This window comes from Lutra lutra, chromosome 8 (genome assembly GCF_902655055.1).
Source record: "Lutra lutra chromosome 8, mLutLut1.2, whole genome shotgun sequence".
Classification (NCBI taxonomy): domain Eukaryota; kingdom Metazoa; phylum Chordata; class Mammalia; order Carnivora; family Mustelidae; genus Lutra; species Lutra lutra.
In genome coordinates, this window is record NC_062285.1 from 130,582,272 (window position 1) to 130,608,153 (window position 25,882).

Below are 25,882 nucleotides of genomic sequence, written 5' to 3' on the forward strand. Positions count from 1 at the left end.
TACTGTAAGAAAACAACATATAATACATATAGTATATGAAATTGTGTTAATTATTTATGTTGTTAGTAGAGCTTTCAGTCAACAATAGGCTATCAGTAGTTAGGTCCTGGGGGAGTCAATTGTTATACACAGATTTTCAACCGCACAGGGTGTTGGCACCCCAACTCATGCACTATTCAAGGGTCAACTCTATTTTTTCTGCTTTTACAACCACACTCATTTCCAACTGCTTGAGCAGCATCCCTTCCACACCTGGCTCCTCTTGCTTCAGCACAGCCTCGTTTTGCCATAGAGGTAGCTACCATCTCTAGAGCTGGAGGGTAAGCTCCTGGAAGGCAGGTCTTGGACTTACATTTTCCTCAATTATGCCACACCACTCAGCACCCTTGGGAGCTCACTTTGTGCTCAGTTCTGTGCTTTAATATTTGCATAAGAAGATTAGCATAGGAGACCAGGCCTTGAGGGAAGACTGTGGGCAGGTGGCTGAGATAATAATGTCTTGCTGGAAGAAAGCAAGAGGATTGAGAGGCCTGGAAGAGGGACAGAATAGGGGTCAGGATGATTCCCTGGAGCCGATGACACAAGAGAAGATGGAAGGGGACTCTAGGTGTGCAGTGAGAGTAGTGCCCTGGAGACACTCTGTGGCTGTCATAGCTTTGATCTTGGGTATAGGGGACAGTGAGAGAGGATGACAGAGGGTGATCCATGACAGACCATTGGGAGCTTTAAAGGCTGGAACAAGGAGCTTGGAATTTACCCAGAAAGCAAAAGGGAAATCCTAGTGGTCATAAGTGGAAAGGGCGTGGTAAATTCTGATCAGGAAGAAGGAGTAAGCTACAATTTGTGGTCCAATGGCTAGAAGGGGCGCTAAGTCTTACACCAGACTGACTTGGAGTAACTCAACACTAATGGCTCAGACAGAGAGAATGCGTAACTTAAGAACTTCTTGCATCACACCAGAACTGGCCTGCAAACTCTTGGAGTACAGTCTGCAGGTATGATGCTACATTGAGTCCACCTAGAGGGTTTGAGGGAACTCAGAAATATGGGAAATGATGGGGGATCCCTCAGTTTAGAGAGAAAGATACTGAAGTCCAGAGAGAGAGGAAGTCTATGATCAAGCACATGAGTTTTGGAGATGCCCACCTCCAGTTTCCTCATCTGTACAATGGAGATATTAGAAATACGTACTTATCAGGGTGTCTCTGAAAATCAAATACAGTATGTACATTAAGGGCTCAGCACAGGACACAGGGCTGATGAATGGTAGCTGCTGCCATCACGATATCCATGTGGAAAAACAAGGGGGTGTGGGCTAATACTATCTAAGACCCTTCCAGACAGTGGCATCAAATCTGGGATGCTACAAGCCAAAAATCTCAGGGTAGAATGAGAAGGAGACCAGAACCATGAAAATAGTGGTTAAAAATTCTCCACATCTACTAAATTAATCTATATATTCATTCAATAAATACTGAGTGCCAACTCTGCAGAGACCTTGATGGCACCCAATATTTATTGAATGAATATAATAACTGTCCCCATGTATTGAGTGTATGCTTTGTGTCAGCCAAATGCATTCACTCATAACCCTACCAGAATGACCTTATTATTATCATCATTTACAAATATGGAAAATAATCTCAGAAGGGTTAAGCAAAATTGCTCAAGATGACACAGCTCATAAACTGAGGCTCCTGGAACTAGCCAGTCTGGCTCCATAACCCATGTTCTCAACCACTGTCCTACCACCAAGAGATCAAGCAGAGGGAAACAAGAGACAAGATGGCTAGAGCTCCACAGAGCACATTGTACATATCCCCAGCCTCCACCTTCCCTATCTCCCTTCCCTGCTTTATTTTCTCTCTTGGCACTTATATGACATATTACATATTTGGCAATTTATTAATATACTTACTGTATGTGCCTCTGATCACTAGAATATAAGATGCATGGGTCAGGGACTTTGGTCTGATCTACTCACTGCCATGTTCCTAGGACTAAGAACAGTGCCTGGAACATAGCAGATGCTGAATAAATATTTGTTGAATGAATGAATTACTTCTAGTAGGGAAGACAGACAATACACAAAAGAATGGATAAATATATCCTTCTAGATGGAGATAAGTACTGGGGGGAAAATTAAGCAGGGTAAGGGAATTGAGAGTATTGGGGGGAATAGAGGGGTGGTATCCTAGGAAAAGCCTCTCTTACATGTAACATTTGAATGGAGACTCAAATAAATAAAAGGATGAATGAAATTTATGAATACAAAGGAGAGAAAATTAAGTCTTGGGGTTTGGGGAGATATGGCTTCAGGTTCTGGTTTCATCCCTCATAGTTTACATGATCCTGGGTGAGTTCCTTAGCTGCTCTGAAGCTGAGCTTTTTTTCTGTCAAATGGAGTAATGATGTCCACTTCACATGATAGCAATAGTCCGAGTACCAGGCAGCACGATTTTCTGGTACATAGTAAGTGCTCAATAGTGCTCAGTGTTAACAAAAATGATATGATTTAGTATTAGTAAGAATAATATCCCTCTTACCACTAATGTTATTATAATATAACACTATATCATACTATGTTCATACTATGTTGTTATATGATACTTGTTAGGCAATAATTACCAGAAGGGGCCTGGGGTCCAATCTGCTTATTCAGTTGCTTAAAAAAGACCCACTGTTGAGGCCTCCATGCTGGAGCATGGGCCTATTTCAGGGCTGGGAGACCACCCACTGCCAACCCCCTACCCCACTCTAGGTCAGCCTGGACCATCACCTACCACCCAGGGCTTGCTGCAGAAGTTGTAGACGGAGTAGAGAGAGTTGACAGCAGGCAACCCTCCATACTGGAGGCCAATGACCAGACTTCGGTAGTCTTCACCCAGGGCCATGCTGTAGGCATGCTGACGGACCAGGATGAAGTCTGGCTTGAAGGATCTGCAAAGAGAAGGGCCCGCAGCAGTGTTACTACATGAGGCATTGCTGAAACACCAGGGCATCGGATCACAGCCTACAGGGGATAGCAATGACCTGGCATGGGTGCTGCCAGCCCAGGAACCTCAGTTCAGAATAGGGATGGGGTGGGGGAGTGTGGATGGGGACAGTTGGATGCAAACACACAGCAGCAACAAAATGAAAGGGCTGAAAAGAACTGATATTTTATTCATTTTCTTTTTTAGGTGGTTTTTTAGATTTTCTATATTGAACAAATATTCATTTATTATCAGAGGAAAATGTGAATGCACCTCCATTTTATAAGGCAGCACCTAGTACCTTACTGAACTCTCATAACTGCCCAAGAACGTGGGCAGTGCTGCCAGAAACTCCATTTTACAGAGGAGCACTGATAAAGGAAATTTTCAACTTTCAACGTTTGTGGGCCCTGCTCCTCAGCTCCCAGGGAAGCTATACTCTAACATTTACCAAGGTCAAAATGACTCGGCGAAACCTCAAAGCACAGGCTCTATGTCTGCCCCAAGCGCGCATGGTGTATATCTGCTTTGTTAAAGAAAATAACCAAAAAGGAACATTCTGAACACAAAGATAAGAAAAAGTAAGAAACTTCCCTGGTTCCAGTAAGACTCAAGTCCCACAGCCTTGCAAATATTAGAAACTTAAGATAAGGCCTGCAACTTTCTGAAATGTTCTTTGTCTAATAATTTGCAACTTTTTATGCAAAATATATATAAACCTACATCAAATGTTCCCTTACCAGAACACTCTCTTCTTTGTGAAGATTGTGTATACTCTTGGGCTTGAATAACTCTTTTTTTATTCCAAAATTTGTTCATTTTGTGTCAACAGCACCCAGAGGCTCACAAAGATTAAGTCACTTGCTCAAAAAGACATGCTGCAGGTACATGGCAGATTCAGATACGTGTAGCCTCATGGTCCTAATTCTCAACTACCATGCATCATGGTATGTATATATACATATACACATACACATACACACACACACATAGTATGTGTACATTCATACATAATCTGTATATTTCAAACATGTCTTGTCTCTTTAAAGTAGCAGCCTCTGGAAAGCAGCAAGAATATTAATGTGATGGCCAAGAACATGGCAGTCTCTTTGCTGGGCCCCTTTGGAGACGTGATACTGATTAGTATTCACGAGCAGACATGGGTAAGGTTGGGACTATGTCCCCACTTTGTAGATGGGAACACACAGCCCAGAGAAGTTACAAACTTCCCCAAGTCACAAAGCTGGGAAGCAGGAGAGCCATGTGTGAACTCGGGTGATCACTCCAAGTCCACATTCCCTCCATCACATGGCTCCAGGTGAATGAATTCATACACTCTTTTACTTGCACTGCCAAGGATCCATCTTTTTCTAGATCCCTCACTTCTAGGTCACACAAGAAAATCAGCTTCACAGTGCATAGGTGGTTTACCCTTAAAATGGTATAATATGCTCAACCTCAGTTAGACACTTAGCTTCAAATAAACTATTTTTCTTTAAATAATTCAAATTCAAGTTAAAATAACTGTCAAATGGAAAGGACTTGCCCCATTGGAGACAGAAGGAAAGAATGAGCTGCAGGTGCAGATACTTCTCAAATTGGTATGAGCTTGGGTCTCCTTGTACACCTCAGGGTCTGGTGCCAGGGGAGCAGTGGTGAAATAAGTACATGTTGAAGGAATGAATAATGTACATGAACATCATCCTCTTGTCCCTAAAGGAAATGGTAAAGTTCTCCCCCATGGAGCTGTAACTCATTCCAGGGAACCAGGTGGATGGTAACATGTTGGGTATGGCTGACATTGTGGTCATGGAGATGGTCAATCATGTCACTCTGTAGTTAGGGTCAGAGTTGGGTTAGAAGCTTGTAATTATTAGGTCTATATCGTTATTTCATTCTTAGAGCTGAACCAGTCCAACTAATGTATTTTACAGACAGGGAAACTGAAGCCCATAGCAAGGCAGTGATGTGTCCCAGGCAAAACCATGCCAGAGCACGTCACACCCAGGTCTCTCCTCTGGCTTTCCTGCTCTTTGTGTTCCAATTTGCTGGCTCTTACAGCAATAGAGAAAGAAGGGAGGAAGAGGCAAGTGGTGTGTTTCTAATAGGGAACTGATGATGACTGCACTCACAAAATATAACTATTTTCTGCTATTACCTGATTTTAAAAGCAATATATGTTTGCCGTGTAAAAGGAAAAAACACTTTGAAAACACAAAAAAGTAAACAAAATTACCTGTAATTCTCAGTGGGAGAAAATCCCTAATAACCTTTTATATGTCTCCTTATATGTACACTACAATCCGATGATCTATTTTTAATGTATATAATGTACATTCATACTCATAATTGATTTCATGCTTTCTATTTTCCAAATAATATTTTAGTGTGAGCATTTGTCTGCAAAATATCTTCAAATCTTCAAAATATCTTCAAAAATATTGTTTCTTACAGCCACCCAACAGTCTACTGAATGGATATACCATAATGAAGTCAACTTGTCATCCACTATTATCAAGTAGGCTGTTTCCAACACTTCATACATGTACATGTTTGCACACAAATCAATGAATTCCTTTTTAACTATTTCCTTAAGATAGATTTTTAAGAAGTGAGATTACTGGCTTAAGGGGTATGAATTTTTTTTTTTTTAATACCCAAACATGTCCCCCTTTCTAAAGACCTAAGCCGCCGGTTGCACATGACAGTGTCCACATCACTATGGCTTCCCCAGCACAGCAGACACTTTTTTAATTTGATAAGTAACTTCCCCCAAGATACCCTATATCCCCACTGCTATTTTAGTTTGCATTTCTGTGACTTTAGTGAGCTTGAGTACTTTCATTAACGATGTGCATTTTCTTTTCTGTAAAAGTCTGCTCACAGAGTTCTGTGTATAGGGTGCTGTCCTTTATCACACTGTCCTGTGTGGCAATATTTTTACTAGTTGTTTGTTTGTTTCCCTTTTTTTTTATGGCTATGCATCTTCAAAAAACCATATAAACACATTTTTCATTCCCTCCTAGTCAAATCTATCAGTCTTTCCCTTTTGATTTCTCTCTCTGCTTTGATGATCAGAGGGTCCTCCAGGCCCCTGGTTCTCACAAGGAGACACTCCTTACTCCCAGCAGTGTGGTTTCCCCCACAGATAACAGCGGTGGCAAACCTGGTGTCTCATTGGGGGTAACTCCATTCTGCCCCAGGAGGAAATAATTAAAGTTTTCATGCTGGCTAGCCTGCCAGGTTTTCAGTGTTTGTGGAGAAGTCATAAGAAAGACACAGCCTGGGGGGAAAATCTGGCTATCTAGAAAAAGAGGGAGCCCTTCCAAGATATCGTCCAAGAGAAGTATCTGAGGGCCTGTGCTGGGATGGCCCCATTCCAGTCCCAGATATTATGATGTGCTTTCTCTCCAGGACTTCAAGAACTCACCTCTAAATTGGAATCTTTCTAATTCTTTGAAATAAAAGTAGTAGTCACCCCCTCTTTGTCTTTAAGGATTTGGAAATCTACCTCAAGATGCTATGTTCAAAGTGCTCTTTCAAAATTCTACAGCCCTTCCCTGCTTAAAACCCCTTCTAGGCTTCCTCTTTCTGACAGCATATCCTAGGCTCCTTACCATGGCAACAAGACCCCTACCCACCTCTCTATCCTCACTTTTTTTTTTAATTTTTTTATTTTTTCAGCATAACAGTATTCATTATTTTTGCACCACACCCAGTGCTCCATGCAATCCGTGCCCTCTACAATACCCACCACCTGGTGCCCCCAACCTCCCACCCCCCACCCCTTCAAAATTCTCAGATCGTTTTTCAGAGTCCATAGTCTCTCATGGTTCACCTCCCCTTCCAATTTCCCTCAACTCCCTTCTCCTCTCCATCTCCCCTTGTCCTCCATGCTATTTGTTATGCTCCACAAATAAGTGAAACCATATGATAATTGACTCTTTCTGCTTGACTTATTTCACTCAGCATAATCTCTTCCAGTCCCGTCCATGTTGCTACAAAACTTGGGTATTCATCCTTTCTTTTTTTTTTTTTTTTTTTTTTTTTTACAGCTTTATAAACATATATTTTTATCCCCAGGGGTACAGGTCTGCGAATCGCCAGGTTTACACACTTCACAGCACTCACCATAGCACATACCCTCCCCAATATCCATAACCCCACCCCCTTCTCCCAACCCCCTCCCCCCATCAACCCTCAGTTTGTTTTGTGAGATTAAGAGTCACTTATGGTTTGTCTCCCTCCCAATCCCATCTTGTTTCATTTACTCTTCTCCTACCCCCTCGACCCCCCATGTTGCATCTCCTCTCCCTCATATCAGGGAGATCATATGATAGTTGTCTTTCTCCGATTGACTTATTTCGCTAAGCATGATACCCTCTAGTTCCATCCACGTCGTCGCAAATGGCAAGATTTCATTTCTTTTGATGGCTGCATAGTATTCCATTGTGTATATATACCACATCTTCTTTATCCATTTGTCTGTAGATGGACATCTAGGTTCTTTCCATAGTTTGGCTATTGTAGACATTGCTGCTATAAACATTCGGGTGCACGTGCCCCTTCGGATCACTACGTTTGTATCTTTAGGATAAATACCCAGCAGTGCAATTGCTGGGTCATAGGGTAGTTCTATTTTCAACATTTTGAGGAACCTCCATGCTGTTTTCCAGAGTGGTTGCACCAGCTTGCATTCCCACCAACAGTGTAGGAGGGTTCCCCTTTCTCCGCATCCTCGCCAGCATCTGTCATTTCCTGACTTGTTAATTTTAGCCATTCTGACTGGTGTGAGGTGATATCTCATGGTGGTTTTGATTTGTATTTCCCTGATGGCGAGTGATATGGAGCACTTTTTCATGTGTCTGTTGGCCATCTGGATGTCTTCTTTGCAGAAATGTCTGTTCATGTCCTCTGTCCATTTCTTGATTGGATTATTTGTTCTATCCTCACTTTTTACCTTTCTCCCTCCCTCACCTCCACTGAGCCACACTGACACCTTCTCTTCCTCTAACTCTCTCCTGACGCTCTTCCCCAAATGGTGCCCAGGGGGCCTCATCCTTATCACTTACTCATTAGCTAGGGTTCATTTCCACAAAGATACTGATCTTGGTCTCTCTATTGAAATTTGCGTCAAACCCCATATTGTCCTACTTTCCTTTCTTCACAGCACTTGTGGCAATTTTATTTCTCCAGTTTATCTACTTAGTTTTTTTATTATCTGTCTCTTCCCCGCTAAAGATGACAGCCAAATGAGAACAGAAGATCTGCCTGTCTTGAACAAAATAGAGCATACCAATGTTGTTAAATGGATGACCAAGTTAATGAATGCATGTGTAAATGAGGAAATAAATGAATGGGCAAGAAGTGAAATGACCACTGGAAAAATGAAGGACCTCTTTACCTGTACTCCTAGAGAAGAGAACTGGTGCTGATAGAGTTGCCAGGATGTATCATGTGGCCCCTAACAGCTAGGGGCTACCTTACAAGGGAAGATGCTCTGTATTCCTAGAGATATATTAACATTATCAAGAAAGTTTTAACCCTAGGGAATTCAGGATGGACCCCATGACCTCTTCAGATTCTCAAGTATAATATGTGAAAAATAAACACTTCCTATGAGTGATAAACCTGGGCAAACCAGGCACATATTACTTCAAATGCTGCTACTCACTGCTGCATAGAATGCACAGGTCCTTCCTGACAGTCTGTGATAGGAGGGATTTGCAAGGAATGCAGAAAAATTAGTAACTTGAACCAGGCGACCTGTGGCATGAAGTCCCTCCCTCCATACCCAGCACCTCAGCTTCTCTATTCAGTTGGGGAATGGCCAAGTCCTAATATTATCCCAAAATCCAAGGATGTGGCCACCAGCAATTCTTAGGCCCTGGCAGTGGTCCAAGCACCCTGGTAGAGGCCGGAGACTCTGAGATAGATGACAGGGACATGATCCCTGTTTTTAGGATACTCACAATCCAAGAGGAGTTGGGTGCAGTTCCAAAGGACTAGGACTTACAAAGTGCCGCAGTAAGTAAGTGAAATAATAGAAGCATGTAGAAGATTCGAAGATTTGGTGGACCAAAGAGGTATTCATCTCTGTCTGGGGGTGAGTGTGAGGTCAGCGTATGCTGGAAGGCTTGGGTCTTGAAGAAAGAGTTGGGGTTTGTCCTTTGGGCAAGGTTTTGGAGGTGTTCCAGGTAGAGGGAATGGCCCCTGTCTCCATCTTTTTCTTCTGAGTTATATGACCTATTAAGTTCCCTTTGTTGTCTTCACTGGTGAATTGGGTCAGTTGCTTGCCATTACTTTTGCTCTGACTGATAATGGGAAGAAGTGGCAAAGTTTGCAATTGGTTACAGGAGTATAAGGATACTGAGTATAAGGTCTGAAGTGGTGGCAAGAGATGAGGCTGGGTAAGAAATCTCAACAGCTCTCATGAGCCTCTTACTGCGTCCTTGTCTCCAAAGTCCCACTGGGTCCAAGCCCTGTGTCTTTCATGCCTGGGCAAGAAGGTTGCCTTCAATATCACACATCCTGGCTGGAGCCTATACCTGGGTTTTATTGTACTTTTGGCTTTAAATATGAGCTATGTTATTTGCTTTCCTGATTCCAGATCTGAGTGGCTGTCAGCATTGAAGAGGAAATCAAGGACAACATATAATTAAATGGTAGAGATGGGATAGGTGATGCAGTGCCGGAGATTACGGGGTGCATCAGGGAGTGTCAAGAGACAGGCAGCCAAGGGCTGAGTGACTTTTAACTATCAGAGAAGTGTAATGACTCCCTCAAATATGCAGAAGCCTATGGTAGCAAGAACAGATCTTGGCTGGGCTTTGCCTGGGACATAAGTTAATAAGCAGAAGCCTCATTATTCTCAGCCACTTGACTGCAATTTTGTAATGGTCCCTTGTTCCCCAAGAGTCAGAATGACAACGGGTGGGGATGCTGCTGTTTTGGATCACATGACCCATCACACCAGATCTGACCCCAGCTGTGTCTGGGAAGGCTCCAGGCTTTCTGACATTGGTGTCTACCAGCAGAGTGGCTTCTGGTTTCTTCTGAAGCATCTCCACACTTCTTGATCCTTCTCCATCCCCCTCCATGTCTGAAAATTCAACCCTGGGTACAGAATCCAGAGAAAGGAGACCTAGAGAAATGAGCACGGATGTCCTGAGAAGAAGGGAGGAGATCAAAACACTGCAATGGTCTCCATGCTCCTGAAGGCTTATGGATGACTGTCCTGCGACAAGGATAAAACAGAGGAGATTGTGTACACTTTGCAGATGGAGGGCCATATGGAAGGGCTTTGGGAATTAGGGATGCCTCCCGCCAGCCTGAGGACTGCAAGAAATTAGTCCAGGCTGAAAAGAAATTAGGTGGCAGCCAACCAAGAGTCTGGCAAGGAGCGGACAACAGGATGCTGCAGTGAGGCCTGTGGGGCCTGCACAGCGGCTGCCAGCTGCACGGCATGATGACGGTGGGGAAGGGGGCCCATGGGGTGTATGGATGGCTGGGCTCTCTGAAGAATCCCGGGGCCCCCTTTGTGAACCATCAGGAGGTTAATAAAACACAGACATGACTTGCTGGAGGAAGGAGGCTTCCTCATCTCCCTTCTCAAGTCTCAAGAATCTTCCATCTCTCTGTCCTGGTCTCCTCCTTCCCTTTCATTTCAGAGAAGGAGTCCTCACTGCTCTATCCTTGCTCTATCCTCTTCTTCCATCACTCTGGAGATCCCACATGTTATGAATTACACTGTGTCCCCCAAAAAGATACACCAAAGTCTTACTCCCTGCTACGGGTGAAAGTGACTTTATTTGGGAATAGGTCTTTGCAGATTTAATCAAGTCAAGGTGAGGTCATACTGGAGTAGACTGAGTCCTCATCCCATGACTGGTATCTTTAGAAGAAAAGGGAAATTTGGATACTGACACACAGGAAAAGTAGAATGCCATGTGACAAAGGAACCAAAGATTGGAGTGATATGTCTCCACTCCAAGGAATGCCAAGAACTGCTGGCAACATGAGAACCTGGCAAGAGGCAAGGAAGGACTGTCACCTGCATCACTGAGAAGGGGGTGTGGCCCTGACCACACCTTGACCACAGACTCACAGCCTCCAGAACTGTGCAACACTACATTTCTCTTGCTTGTCACCCAGCCTGTGGTGCTCGGCCACAGCAGCCTGTGGTCACGAGTACACTGCACACCTAGGCAGCATATCCTAGCCACCTTCAGAGCTTCCTGGATTTCTTTGCTCTTGTATGTGGCTCCCCACAGCTGCCTCCCCACTTCCCAAGACACAACCCCAACCCCAACAATAAAGAAACCTCTGCTTTAAGGCTGAGAATGAATTGCTGGTTAAGGAATGTTCGTATGTACATGGAAGAATTAACAAATCAACACATTGATAAATGCAAGGAGATGTATTTGGAAGGATGTTTACCAAAATGCTAACCTGGTTATTTCTGAAGGGTGGGATGGAAAACGGGGGTTATTAAATTCTTCTTCAGACTTTTTGGTACTATCTGCATTAAAAAAAAAAAGGAGGGGGGAGCACAGAGCATTTTTATAACCAGGAAAAAACAATGAGGTTATCTTCATTTTGGAAAAAAATGACACATATAACAATGATGTAATATCATGGAAAATGCTTATGGGACAATTTCATGTGACATAAAACAATGGAAAAGGGAACACAGTAAAAATGATGGTCCTGGAAGAAGAGATGGAAAATTCCTATTTTGTGAAGGTGGTGAGACTTCCGGTGATTTCTTTTGTTTTGAAAATTTCCAATGACCAAGTTGACCCTTGAACAGCATGGGTTTGAACTGCTTAGGCCCACTTATACTCAGATTTTTTTTTTATAAACATAGTACAATAATATAAATGTATTTTCTCTTCCTTAGGATTTCTTTAATAATATTTTCTCTAACTTACTTTACTGTGAGAATATAGATAAACATAGTACACAAGGTAGGTGTTAACTGACTGTTTATATTATTGATAAGGCTTCTCATCAACTGGAGGGTATTAGTATTTAAGTTCTGGGGGAGTTGGAGGTTATATATACAAATTTTTGGCTGTGCAGGGGATCAGCGCCCCTAATACCTTCTATGTTCAAGGGTCAACTATAATACAGTTCGGGCATTAACCAAAACTTTAGGTTGGCATTGATAAATGAATGTGAGGCAAGCTCTTCTACTTGGCCTGGTGGCCATATGCTTAGCCTCTTCTTTCTTCCATTGCTACAACTGTTGGACAGGGCAGTCTATGCCTGCTGTCCCAATTCCTATGTACTTATCTCTACAACCCTCTGCATCTGGCTCAGCCTCCTCTCCACCTCTCTGAAATCACATTGAGGTCACTCCAAAATGCCAAACTGAGATGCAATGACCTCTGCTATGTCCTCATTTTCCCTGATTTCTAATAATAGCTAACATACCAAGAGCCTCTATTCCAAGCCCTCTATATATCGTCATTGATTTAAGTCTGACAGCAGGTGTTATCATCTCCATTTTCCAAAGAAGGAAACTTGAGGCACAGAGTGGTTGAGAAACTTGCCCAAGTCACACATCTGTTTGTGGTGTAACCATGAGTCAAATCTGATAGCTTCCTGGCTCTAGAGAAGGGTTTCCCAATCTCTGCATTATTGATATCTAGAGCTGGATAATTCTTTGTTGGGGGGGGCGCGTCCTGTGCATTGCACAGTGTCAGGAACATCCCTGGCTGCTACCCACTAAATACAATAGCACCCCCATGTCCTATTGTGAGAACCTGAAATGTCTGGAAACATTGTCAAGAGTCCTCTGGGCAGCAAATTTCTCCCAGTGGTGAACCCCTGCTGTAAAGCTCCTCTGTGGCCTCTGCAGCATGATCTTTGTCTTCCCCTCCCAAACACTTCCTCTCTGCCTCAAAGACACCCTCTCCGCTTGTTTTCCAGATACTTCTTCCTGGCTCTTCACTTCACCATTTTCTCCCTTCCTGCGGCTTTTCTGCAAGCCTCCATGTTGGTTCTTTGCCTATGGAATCATCTCTGTTCAGGAGGTTTGCCACCTTGTCCTCAAAGGCAATAGTGAAAATGACTCAGGTTTCGAGAGCACTCTCTCTGTGCCAGGAGTCATTTTTAAGCTTTAATTAAGCTATCTTTAATCCCCACTATGATCCTGCATGGAAAGGAGTATTTTTAAGGAACTAAGGCATGGAGAGATTAAGCAAAGCAAGAACAAGGTCCACATGAGACTTGAGTGATTCAAAGCCAATGTGCATAACCATGATGCAACCAGCACTGTCCACCTACCTGAAAACTCAGCACTTAACAATCCCTGTGCTGGGGCCCAAGTTATCAGCCTCCCTCAAAGTGGATCGCTTGACTTCTCTTACCCACCATGCTCCAAGGATCTCAGGATCTATCACCCTGAAGCCATCTGCAATTCTTCTCTCTGACACCAACTGTTTAAGGAGCCACCAATGTTGCTGATTCTCCCCTCCAGAAGTGTCCTCCTCTTGCTCTCATTTCCCTCCCATTGCCTCATTTCCAGGACACCTCAATAGACCCTCAGCTCCTAGTCCCTGGGGTCATAGTCTCTTACCTTATTCCTCTCTGTAGCACAGGGCCTGGCTCAGAATCCAGACTGTTGAGTGTTATTTAATTTCCCCGCCTCTACACCAGGGATTCCAAAGCTAAATGCCACAGGACCCAAGCAGGTGACCTCAGGGCTGGATGAAGTGGGTTAGCCTTGTCCAGTAGCTTGTCCAGTAGTAACACACACTCTGTTTCCATAGTAAACACATAGAACTATTCTTAATTTCCACAATGTACTCTCTGGCCTTTCTGGCACACACCTTGTACCACCTTTCATTTTCCCACTTTTGGTAATGACTCGAGTACAAGAAACATTTCATACTTTATAGGCAAGCATAATCTCTTTGAGGAATGGCAGCTAACAGGCCTCTACAGAGAGCAAGGCAGGGTAGAGGGGGCTGGTGAATGAGAGAACAGCCTGAACTCCAGCCATTATGGCCACGTTGGAATGAGGTCCCAGGTGGCCCTAATGACTTTTTGTTGAAGCCCAAATCTGGATATTTATATGAAATCCTCAAAAACTTAAATGTTGATGACTCATTCAAAAGAAGTTTTAAAAATCACCATGCAGACTGGCACCAAAAATAAATAAAGCAGGATTTCTATGGGGGAAAATCTCATGAAACTCAAGGCTGCACCTAAAGAAGACCATGGAGACCCAACTCCAGCAGCGGACGTGGAACCAACTCCACAGTCCACGTGGAAATACTTGGGTCTGGTTTTACCAAATCCTCTGTTTTTAAAATGAAGCCAGAGGGGCGCCTGGGTGGCTCAGTGGGTTAAGCCGCTGCCTTCGGCTCGGGTCATGATCTCAGAGTTCTGGGACCGAGCCCCGCATCGGGCTCTCTGCTCAGCAGGGAGCCTGCTTCCTCCTCTCTCTCTGCCTGCCTCTCTGCCTGCTTGTGATCTCTCTGTCAAGTAAATAAATAAAATCTTTAAAAAAAATAAATAAATAAAATGAAGCCAGAAACCTGCCTTTTAGGAGATCTTTTGCATGAAATCTGCCTTTTGTAAAAGTGCTGGACCACACTGGGTGGACAAATCCAACTTTCCTGGACAGGTCATGTGGCCTGGAAGTGGTCAGTGCATGATCTGCAACTTGGGGAGGTAACACTCCCACTGCCAACCACTTCTGCATTCCACTCTTGGACTGATCTTCAAATCGTGCTTTCTTCATGCTACTTGGCTGCTGCTCAAAGCCCTCCAGGAGCCTTTCCTGCCAACAGATGGGAGTTCCTACTTCTTTACCTGGTACTCAGTGCTCCTCAGAAAGTGGTCTGGTTCTCCTCTTAGCTGCATCTCCTCTGCCTGGCCCCTGGCTCTGCTGCCCTTCACATTCATCTTCTATTTGCTCACAAATGCACTCTGTCCTTGCCACTCCCCATGCTTAGGAATCTGCCTCTCGAAAACTTGCTCAACTCAAACCCCACTTCCTCAGTGAATTCTCCTTATCTTCCATTCCTGTCACCCTCAGTTGTGTCTTAGTCACGTGGAAATTATCCATATGATGTCTTCTGACAGCTCACAAGTTGTGGCCATCTACTTAACTCTTCACCTGTTCAAGGGTATCTCCTGGGGACAGAGGTCTTGCCTTGCCCCTCAAGTCTCTTCTTCACAGTGCCCAGAGAGATCTTTGTAGGACCCACATCTGACCATGTCAGCATCCTGGACAGAGGGCTCTGAATGCTGCCCACTGTTTGTAGATCAAAGCCCAAACACTTTTGAATGATACACAATGTCTTACATTCAGTATGGTTTTGGTCTACTTCTCGAGTTCCACTGAGGCCATTCCCTGGAATATGCAGTATACTCTAACCACATGGGATCACAGCTATCCCCCAGAAGACTTGATTTGTCTTGTGTTTGAAACTCTGTACACCCTTGGGGAAAATGAAAGGGATATCAAAGGGATACCATTCAGACAGAGCACTGTGGAAATTAAGAATATTTCTTAGTGTTTAATATGGAAACACAGTGAGTCCAGAAATACCCTTGCCCACCTGCCTGATTTAAAGATCTTTAAAAGATTGCTTTTAATAATACCTCTCCTGTAGAATGAGCTGGATTATTCACTTCTCGGGAAAACTAGTGTTAACTAACCAACACCCACAGACACCCACACACACACTATAAAAATGGTGAAGCTCTCTGTAACAACCAGGGGTTGGTATTTATGTTTGTGGATCCTTCCCTGAGTGCCTAGCAGGTGTCCCAAACGCAGTAGGTGCTCTAGGGATCCACATGGGAAAGGAGTGCTCTCTGGCTTTACTTCTCAGGGTCTCAGACCATTTAAAGTCAACAACACTTCAACAACTCCCAGGAAAAAAGAGGATCCGAAGATGCCAAAATGGCAGGCAGAGTGAGGGGAAAAGAGCAAGACATGAGCTAGTCCAGCTCTGTCCCTGACTTGTCATGGGTCTCTGAGACTGCTGCTTCTCTCTGGGTCCCGTTTCCTTACTGGGACAAAGAAAGTGGGCTAAGTGACCTCCAGGGGCCTTTCCTGGGATGACTGCCCTCCAATCCAGACTCAGAACCAAGGCTTTCAACACCCACCTCTCTGTTGTGTCTGTCCAAGTTCCCTTGTGACATTCTGTCACATAGCAGTAGTTCATAAGAATCAAGATTACCAGCTACTGAGTACTTGCCGAGTCCCAGGCACCAAGGGGCTTTTCAAACCTTATCTCTTCAAATCCTCACATAAAGCCCCTGTGAAGTAGGTGCTTATCTAGGGCTGGGTCTCCTAGAAGTCAAGCCCCAAACAAGCTTCCAAAAAGCTGTGATTCGGGACGCCTGGGTGGCTCAGTTGGTTAAGCAGCTGCCTTCGGCTCAGGTCATGATCCCAGCGTCCTGGGATCGAGTCCCACATCGGGCTCCTTGTTTGGCGGGGAGCCTGCTTCTCCCTCTGCCTGCCATTCTGTCTGCCTGTGCTCGCTTGCTCTCCTCTCTCTCTGACAAATAAATAAAATCTTTAAAAAAAAAAAAAAAAACAACAAAAAGCTGTGATTCCTGGAGGGAGGGTGTGCTCTTGAAGCAAAGCGGGAAGTGGGTGAAGGAAGCACGACAGGAAGGGGTGTAGTTGTGAGTAAAGCCCAGTTTTAGTCTGATCTACAGGGCTGGCTCTGAAGCTCTCACCCTGAGGAAAGAGGCCTCAGTTTTTACATCCCCAGGATCATTCAGTTACCAACTCCCCTGACCAAAAGGGGATGGATGACAGAGGGAGGTTAGCCTTTGGATTATGTCAGGGATGCAGTGGCCATCAGCCCATCAGCCAAAGGCTCTTTAGAAGCTAGAGGTACAACTGTCTCTGGGGCACTCACAGTGCTGGAGGATGGGTGTGCTGGCTGGCAAAGGGGATAAGAAGAGCAGAGAACCACAGCCATCTCAACACCACAATTAGCCCATTCTACAGATGTGGAAAACCGAGACCTGGAGTGATTCAACTTGCAGTATGGAGGTTTGTACTAGTAGGTAAAGACCAAATCTCCCACAACAGACCCCATCCCTGAAGGTCCCATGTGCCTGTGTTTCCCCCAGCACCCAGCATGGTGAATGGGGACTGAGATGTGCTTGGAATGGCTGAGTCTGTGAGCTGCTGCTTGCGAGGGCTGGCGGGCTCGGGGCCTCGGGGTGGCATGTCTCTGTGAGGCAGGGGTGTCAGTCCTCACTCCATGTGGGGGCTGGGGGACTGCCCCACTCTCCAACAGCTGCCTGGGCTCCAAGGGCTGTCAGCGGCCTGCTCCATGCCTGCTCCACTTGGGGCAGGCCTCCTGCCAGGCTGCTGCTCAGGAAAGGGGAACATTATTCATCAGGGAGATAAGGCAGCTGATGAGAGACGGACCTCAGAGCAGCTGTTCCTCAGCAGCGGCTGGAACGGATGCTGGAGAAGTGGAGGGGAGGGAAGGATGGGGAACAGCCCATTTTGAGATAAAAGATGATGGTCCTGCTGGGAAGTGACGGGAGAACACATTTCCAACGCAGACTGGGCGGTAGTGTATACTTGCACCCAAGGCTTCCCCACAAATATCCATGCCTGACAAGCCACATATGTACTTCTATCAGGTTAACTATCGAACAAGTCAGGGGGCCTTCTTATCAGCTCACTCGGCATGAATATCCACCTGGTGGGGTACACAGTTCCCAGGAAGACTCCTTCCTCAAGCTAATTGCTCAGTGCAAGCGTCTTGGGGCCCAGGGGAGCTAAATGGTCCTGGCTGGGCTATAGCCTTAAATCACCCATTTCCTGCTTCTGGGGCAATCAGGTGGCAGTGACTTCAGGGAGGCTAAGCCCCCTTCCTGCTGCCCCTGTGGGTCTCCCCTCTTTTCTCAATGCTGGCCCATACATGGTGGAATCTTCCAGATTGGGGAGCAAGTGTGGGAGAGGTTTCTTTATTTTTGGGTTTTTTTCGTTATTGTTAATGTTTTGAAGGGAGCCATTAAAAGAGACTCTGAGGATTTCCTGGCAGGGTAGAGTTGGATGTGAGGTCTGTGAAGGGAAATGGGCTCCCAGGTAGGATTCATGGACAGTGTATGAGCTCTTGGTGGTCTTCCCTGATGTGCCCCGGCCATCTCTCCAGTCTCCTCCCTTGCCCATAGGTCACCTTCCTTTCTGACCATATTGAAGGGTTTCCTCAGAAGCCTGGGGGCTCCCCTGCTCTGTGCTCTGCAGTGGACTTTTCCATGTTGACCTCTGGCTAACTTTATTCTATCTTAGCAGTCAGAAGGGGGTGGGGGGGGCTGTACGGAGGGTTCTTAAAAAGTTTGTGTCATCGGATACTCTTTATTAGAAAATATCTAAAACAAATGCAGCAGAATGTTAAGATTCAACAAGCAGGGTCATGAATGTACAGGTAACATCGTTTATGAAGCATGGAGTGTGTATGAGGACATTTTTCTTTTTAAAAGATTTACCTTAATTAATTCTGACAATTACCTATTTGAGGTAGGTGCTTGGTTTAAAAAAATAAGACAGAGGCACAGAGAGGTTAAGTAACTTCTCTAATGTCACACTGCAGAGGCAGGTAGTCTGGTTCCTGAATGGCAGCTCAACCACCTCAGTATATGGGTGTTTGTTATAGTATTCTCTGTACTTTTTCTATGCATGAAATAGTTTAGAATTGTTTTTTTTTTAAGTCTCTGAAGTATATTACACAGCCATCAAAAACCATGAAATCTTGCCATTTGCAACCACATGGATGGAACTAGAAGGTACTATGCTAAGCGAAATAAGTCAAAGAAAGACAATTATCATCTCACTGACATCTGGAATTTAAGAAACAAGGTAGAGGATCATAGGGGAAGAGAGGAAAAAATGAAACAAGACGAAACCAGAGAGGGAGACAAACCATAAAAGACTCTTAATCTTAGGAAACAAACAGGATTGCTGGAGGGTAGGGAGGTAGGGGATGGGGTGGCTGGGTGATGGACATTGGGGAGGGTATGTGTTGTAATGAGCAATGGGTGTTATATAAGACTGATGAGTCACAGAACCATACCCCTGAAACAAATAATACATTATATGTTAATTTAAAAAAAATAAAGCACAGCAAAATGTGAATATTCGATAAATTGATGTGTTCAACTATACCTGTTTAAAATTACTCCAAACTTTAAAAAAGGTGTATGAGTATCTCAAAAGAAAAAAAAAATCATCAGTGTTGTTGCCACTTCTTCTCAGAAGCCTTCTGGAACCTCCTCAAGCCCCCTCTTCACCCGCCTCCTCTAAGATCTCTCTCCTCTGTAGTATTCTCGTGGCCCTTATCATACCACGTCCTAGCTATAGATTTATTTCCTGTTTCTCTCTCAGGGCTGTGAATTCCACCAGGGAAGGGGTGATGTTGGATTTATATCTGTATTTCTAGGGCCTGGCCTATTGCAAGAAATCTAGATGCTCCATAAAATTCTTAAACTAAATGGAGCCACTCCAGGGGCCCCCATAGGTGAAGACTGAGCAGTGGATGGAGGCAAGGCTGTGGAGGATGGAGGGAACAAATGTGGGCCCTGCCCTCCCTGCTGGAGACATATGGCAATAATTTTTAGGACTATCACCCAGTCAGGGTTTCCAGCATAAATGCTTCCAGCTGCACCTTTCACTGTGCTCAGGAACTTCTTAAGACAGGATCTTGGCTGCTCCCAGCTCCACTCATATACCCATCAAAGATGTAGAGGGTAGAAGCAGCTTTCGAGGAAGCCATCTGTGCTTTACCCATTGCATCTCAAACTGTGACTCTGCTGGCTTGGCAGTTCCAAGTCAACCCTCTGCAATTTGGCTTCTTCTAGCGTAGGGCCCTCCATCTTGGCAGCACACTGGAATCACCTGGGGAGCTCTCAGAACTATTCACACCTTGTCCTTCCCTCTCCTCCCCCGCCTTCAGATATTCTGATGTGACTGGCTTGAGGCTGGGGATTTTTAGAAGCTCTCCAGATGATTATAATGGACAGCCAATGTTGAGAGCTTCTGTTAGGTGTTCTCTGCGTAAAAGACAGCTACCACCAGGTGAACTGTGATGACATCCTCATTCAATGCACTGTTATTAACCATCTATTATATGACAGGCCCTGGGAAAGGAAGGAGTTTGAGATCTCTGTCCCATGGAGCACCTAAATTGAGCAGAATTATTCAGCTGGTTTTGATGTGCATAGATTACATAGTCAGACTGGGAATGGTTGGGTCTCAGTACCTCCTAAGACCGTATCAAATACCTCTGATTGGCCTAGTGCAGTGATTGTCAATGAATAGCTATGGAACAAGAAAGCAAGGTATGTTTCCCCAAGGCTCAGCCAGGGTATGGGTTTATTCTCTCCTCTGCTGGGTGGGACTCCATATACTCAATGCTATCTAAGAGACATGTCAGCGTGCAGTGATCACATAAAGCCAAGTATGGCTGAACCTGGGCAATGTATCTAAGGATTTTAATAGACTTCTAACAAAATTTTAACACTGCTGGTGCACAGACTCCTCTTTGAGCATGACTGGCTAAGGCAAGCACTGACTAAGCACACATGAGTTCATTTTATCTTTCCAATAACCCTAGAGGTTGATTAGTGGAGTGTTCTGGGCATGGACTTTGGGCTCAATTCCTGTTTCTATACCACTTACCCAACTATGTGATCCTGAAACATTAGTTAACATGTTGATGCCTCAGTTTACCCAGCTGTAAAAATTAGGATGGTAACAATAAAATGAAGTTCATAGTGTGGCTACAGGGATCAAATGAGCCAATCCTGATAGAGTTGAGGCTGGCATCTGGCACATAAAGAGCCCTTGATTAATGTTATGTTAGCTCAATATTGATGCTGACAGGTAAGCAGCATTCATTGGTGACACCAGAGTTTCTATAAATATGATTTTTTAAAATGTCTTTATAGCTTAAAAATAGGGAATTCATGTACATGAGAGCACATACAGCAGCCCTGCTATATTACCACCTGATCCCTGCTGCTTCCCCTCAAGAAGCAGATCTTGCCAGATGTTTCCATGTTGTAGCTCCACCAGTGGGTCCCATAGATTTCCTGCCATTGATAGCAACAAGCTTCTCACAGTGCTATTATCACTTTATGTCCTCAGTGGTCCCATCCCTGGTGAAAATTCTGTTTAGGGTCTTGTGTCCACCTTCCCAGTTCCTTGCCTGTACCACTACAGTCCTGGCAAGGAACTTCAGATGCTTTTCCATGACCATGAATTTCAAAGTCTTCCATATAGTATTCTGACTTTTATTTTTCTATATAGCAGCATATCTAGGAAATCTTTTCATATCAGTACAAATGCAGATACTTTTTTTTTTTTTTTTTTTTAGAAGGCAGAGAGGCAGACAGAGAGAGAGAGAGAGGAAACAGGCTCCCCACTGAGCAGAGAGCCCGATGCGGGGCTCGATCCCAGGACCCTGGGATCACGACCCGAGACGAGGGCAGAGGCTTTAACCCACTGAGCCACCCAGGTGCCCCAATACTTCTTTATTTTTAATTGTGTCTCATTATATGGATTTTTGCTAATTTACTTACCCAATATCAGATGGACAATTGAGGTTGTTTCTAATCGGTAGCTATCAATAAACAATGAGAATGAAACTAATCTTGGCGCATATAACATCAATTGCCTGCCATACAGCTTTGAATGTAATATAGTGCCAATAAGTATTTATAAGAATGTTATGTGCCATGGAGTTGGGTGCAAAAAAAGATGTTTGACAGTATCGGCTTTTATCTTCTGTATGCAAAATGATTTGAGCTACAAATAACAGTGATGATTAAGTCAATAAAGAAAGTGTATTACTTCTATCACTGAGATGGGGGAGTCACAGGGGTGAGTACATTGGGGGCTCAACCTCATCCTCAAGGACCTAAGTGCTTTGTATCCTTCTAACTCTTATTCTCAGAGATAGGTTTTTGTCCTCATATTGTCCCTTTGTGTCATCAGTGAGCCCCCAAGCTCCCTGGGTCATACTCTCATGCCTGCCAGAAAGGACCCCCTTCTTGTATTACTTTAAAGAAGCTTGGTAGACTTCCCAGAATCCCCCCAGCAGATGCCTCTCAGACCTCACTGGTCAGAACTACATCTCTCAGTGGGAAAAGAAAGACTAAAACTAGCTGAAAGGAACCAAGATTCATCCCCTGGCACCAGAGAAGGACCTGTGTTTCCCTGAAGCATATGGCCACCAAACATCTGAATAGACTCAGGATTTGGTAGGGAAGAAAGAAGGTAAGCAACCAACAGCATACAGCATACCTTCTGAAACCCTTATTTTCATGGACGGCCATATGAGAACTGGCTCATAGGATTGATTATGTGTTTTAAGAGAACAATACTGTTAAGTGTATTTATAATGAGACATATGGATAAATTTAAAAATGCATTTATAACTCTTAAAATCTGCTGCAAGTCTTTAATGGAGTCTGGCAGACCTAGCAGTACAAAGAACTCTTGACTCGGAATCAGAAAACACAAGCTTGAGACTCTCTGCCACTCTAAGCAGGGCCTAGGGGATCTTTCTTTATCCTTCCAGGCCTCTGCAGCTTGCAAGAAAATAAGAAGTTATGGATAGAGGAAAAGGGAATTGATTTTGCAGTTAGACCTGCCTTAGAATTCTAGTTCCACCAGCTGTGTGACTATGCAAAAGTTTTGGACCTCAGTTTCTTCATAGGCAAATGGTGATAAAAATATGACATTCATAAAGCCATTAAAAATAATACTTGACAGAGGTAAAATGTGCATAAAATAAAATGTATCAATTTAAAATGCATAGTCTGATGAGCTTTGACAAACGCATATGCCCAACTAATTATCACACGAGTCAAGAGAAGTACTTTTTATCACCTGAAAACTTACCTTGTGCCCTCTGTAGCCAACCCCCTCAGTTCCCTTGTTCCCTAGGCAAACATTGATCCCTGAATGACCAGGGATCTGGTCCTGTGGCTTTTTCTAGAATGTCATACAAATGGAATTATAAATTATGTACACTTTTTTGTTTAGCTTCCTTTGCTCAACATAGTATTTTTGAGACTCTGTGTTGTATGTTATGGAGGATGGATTGAAAGGTAGCCCAACATGACTCCTGTTTTCCATGTTCGTGCACTTATATGAGCCCCTCCTCTAAATATGCGCAGGATCTGTGACTTGTTCCTAGAATACTCAAAGGTAATGGGCTATCACTCTCCTGATCACATTACTTTATATAAGTCTCTGTCTTGCCAGCAGACTTGTTCTCTTTTTCCCTTGCTTTGAAGAAGTGAGCTGGATGTCGTGCAAGGGCTTATGCAAAGGGCCATGTGACAAGAAACAGTAGGAAGCCACCAGGATATGAGGGTGGCCTCAGTTGATGACCAGTGAAAAGCCTTGGTTTTAAAGCCATGAGGGAAAGAATTCTGCTAAAAACCTGCATGAACTTAGAAGTGGTTCCACTGCCAGTCAAGCCTCCAGATAAGAACCAAGGCCTGGATGACATCTTGACTGCAGTCTTAGAGAAGAGGGATTTGTTACTCAGCATAGAAAAGTAATATATATCTCCCAATGGTTTGTTCCTTTTTGTCACTGAGAAGCATTCCATTATGTGGATGTATCATATTTTGTTTCTCTATCTACCAGCTGATGGACATTGGGTTGTTTCCAGTTTGGGGTTACTATGAATTCAGTTGCTACGAAAATTCTTGTGTGAGTCACTTAGTAGACTTGTTTCATTTCTCTCTGGGGAAAAATATACTAGGAGAATGGATGGATTATAATGAAACATATAGTTAGTTAACTTTGTAAGAAACTGCTAAACTGTTTTTGCAACAAGGCAGTACCATTTCACACTCCTACTAGCTGTGTATAAGAGTTCCAGTTGCTCCACATCCTTGCCATCAGTTTGCATGGTCAGTCTTTATGATTCGATATCTCATTATGATTTTTTATCTGCATTTTCCTGGTAGTTAATGAAGTTTGGAGACATTGAACGGGCTTATTGGCATTTTTTATATATCTTCTTTTGCCAAATACTTAATTAAATCTCAAGGTGTTGTCATCCCAATATCTTATTTTAAGAAAGCACTACATATATAATGTGATTGGCTTCTAAGAGACGCCAAATAAAATAAAGCCATTATGCCTTATACTATTTTTTAGGTCCCTTAAGAGATAAAGTTCTATGATTCTATAAAGGGCCCACAAAGTATGCTTTTTATGCTAGGCTTGAACTCACAACTCTGAGATCAAGACCTGAGCTGAAATCAAGTCAGACATTTAACTGACTGAGCCACCCAGGTGCCCCCACAATGTACACTTTTAATAATATGTTCTAAATCCTTGTCTTGAGGAAGGGGAAGAGGAGAAAAAGTGAGAGAAGTTAAGTAACAGTGGGGGTGGAGCAGGAATGCCAGAGTCCCCAGGATTTGAGCTGGATGACTTCATGGGCAGACGGTACTACCCAGTGTACAGATAATGGGGAGTTTTTTCTTAGAGATGTTGGAGATGAAGGGAAAGCTGAAATCCCACAGATTTCATTGCAGGGCCTCAAACTAGGGTGAGTGCTGAGAACCCCAGCTCGCCAGACCTGCCATCCAAAGGGTGCCAAACACCTCTATTTAAAGCATCAGAGATTTTGATCATTTTGTTACAATCTAAAGTCTATTACTGCCTGGGTTAGTCCTGCAGTCACTGGGGAGGGAGGCTGGAGGACAGAGCTAAGCATGTATAAGGGGACATTACAGGAATCCTGGAACAACTTTCTAGCTGAGATTCTAAAATTAGCACATCTCCCTCCTCACCACTCCTCCTGCCCCAACTCTAATTACTCCCATTGGCCCCAAGCTCCACGTCTCAGATCTAAACACCCTTACTTCAAGGTGTCTGAGAAGGTTGGTTTTCTAAAGCATCTGGAGAAGGATAAAGGCAGTCACTGTGACTAATAAGCTTCTCAAGGCCCAAATTTTCTCTCAAAGGGGGAAAAGAAGTTTTGTAGGGATTTTTCTATTAATAAATGTGACATATGCTTAAACAACAACAATAAAAAAAAAAACAGCACAGCAACATATAAGGAAGAGAGTAAAAGTAGTCCCAAGATTCAGAGGCAATGTTGACATTCCAAAGTATTTCCCCCCATATTTTCAATATGTAAACATACATAAAAATGCACACATTTCTAGATAAGATGGAATGATACAAACATGCCATCTCCTAGTCTTTTTTTGCACTTATTATTTCACAGAGATCTTTGCATGTCAAAATGTAAACATCTAAACCTTTTTGTTGGCTACATAGTATACTTGGTGTCCATTTAGATTTTTTTAAAAAACTATTACAACAAAAGTTCTGGGAAGAATGCCTCTACTAATCTGGACTTTTCTAACTTTCCCCTTACCAAAGATCTTTAGTAGGGAACTTACAGGGTCAAAGAACACTTAAATTTATACTGCCCTCCGGAAAACTTCATTTATATAAATAGTTACTTGGAAGGTCAGTTTCCTCTACTCTCAGCAACATGAAATCAATCTTTTTAATCTTTCTGAATCTAAAAGAATGTCTTCTGGTTACTTTCATGTTTTGTTTGATAATTACGGAGATTTAGCATTTTTAGCATTATTTATTTATTTAGCATGATTTTAGCATTATTTGTTCACAGGCTATTCTTTTTTTTTTAATCATTTATTTATTTATTTTCAGCGTAACAGTATTCATTGTTTTTGTACCACACCCAGTGCTCCATGCAATCCGTGCCCTCTCTAATACCCACCACCTGGTTCCCCCAACCTCCCACCCCCCCACCTCTTCAAACCCTTCAGATTGTTTTTCAGAGTCCATAGTCTCTCATTGTTCACCTCCCCTTCCAATTTCCCCCAACTCCCTTCTCCTAACTCCC

The 25,882-nt window shown here is 43.6% G+C and overlaps 1 protein-coding gene across 1 annotated transcript in view; it reads right to left on the minus strand.

The window, feature by feature from the left end:
* SYN3 (synapsin III) overlaps positions 1-25,882 on the minus strand; it is a 459,720-nt gene that overhangs the window by 305,543 nt on the left and 128,295 nt on the right. Inside the window, 1 exon segment of the mRNA XM_047742754.1 lies at positions 2,784-2,940. Coding sequence (XP_047598710.1) covers positions 2,784-2,940 — 157 coding nt within the window.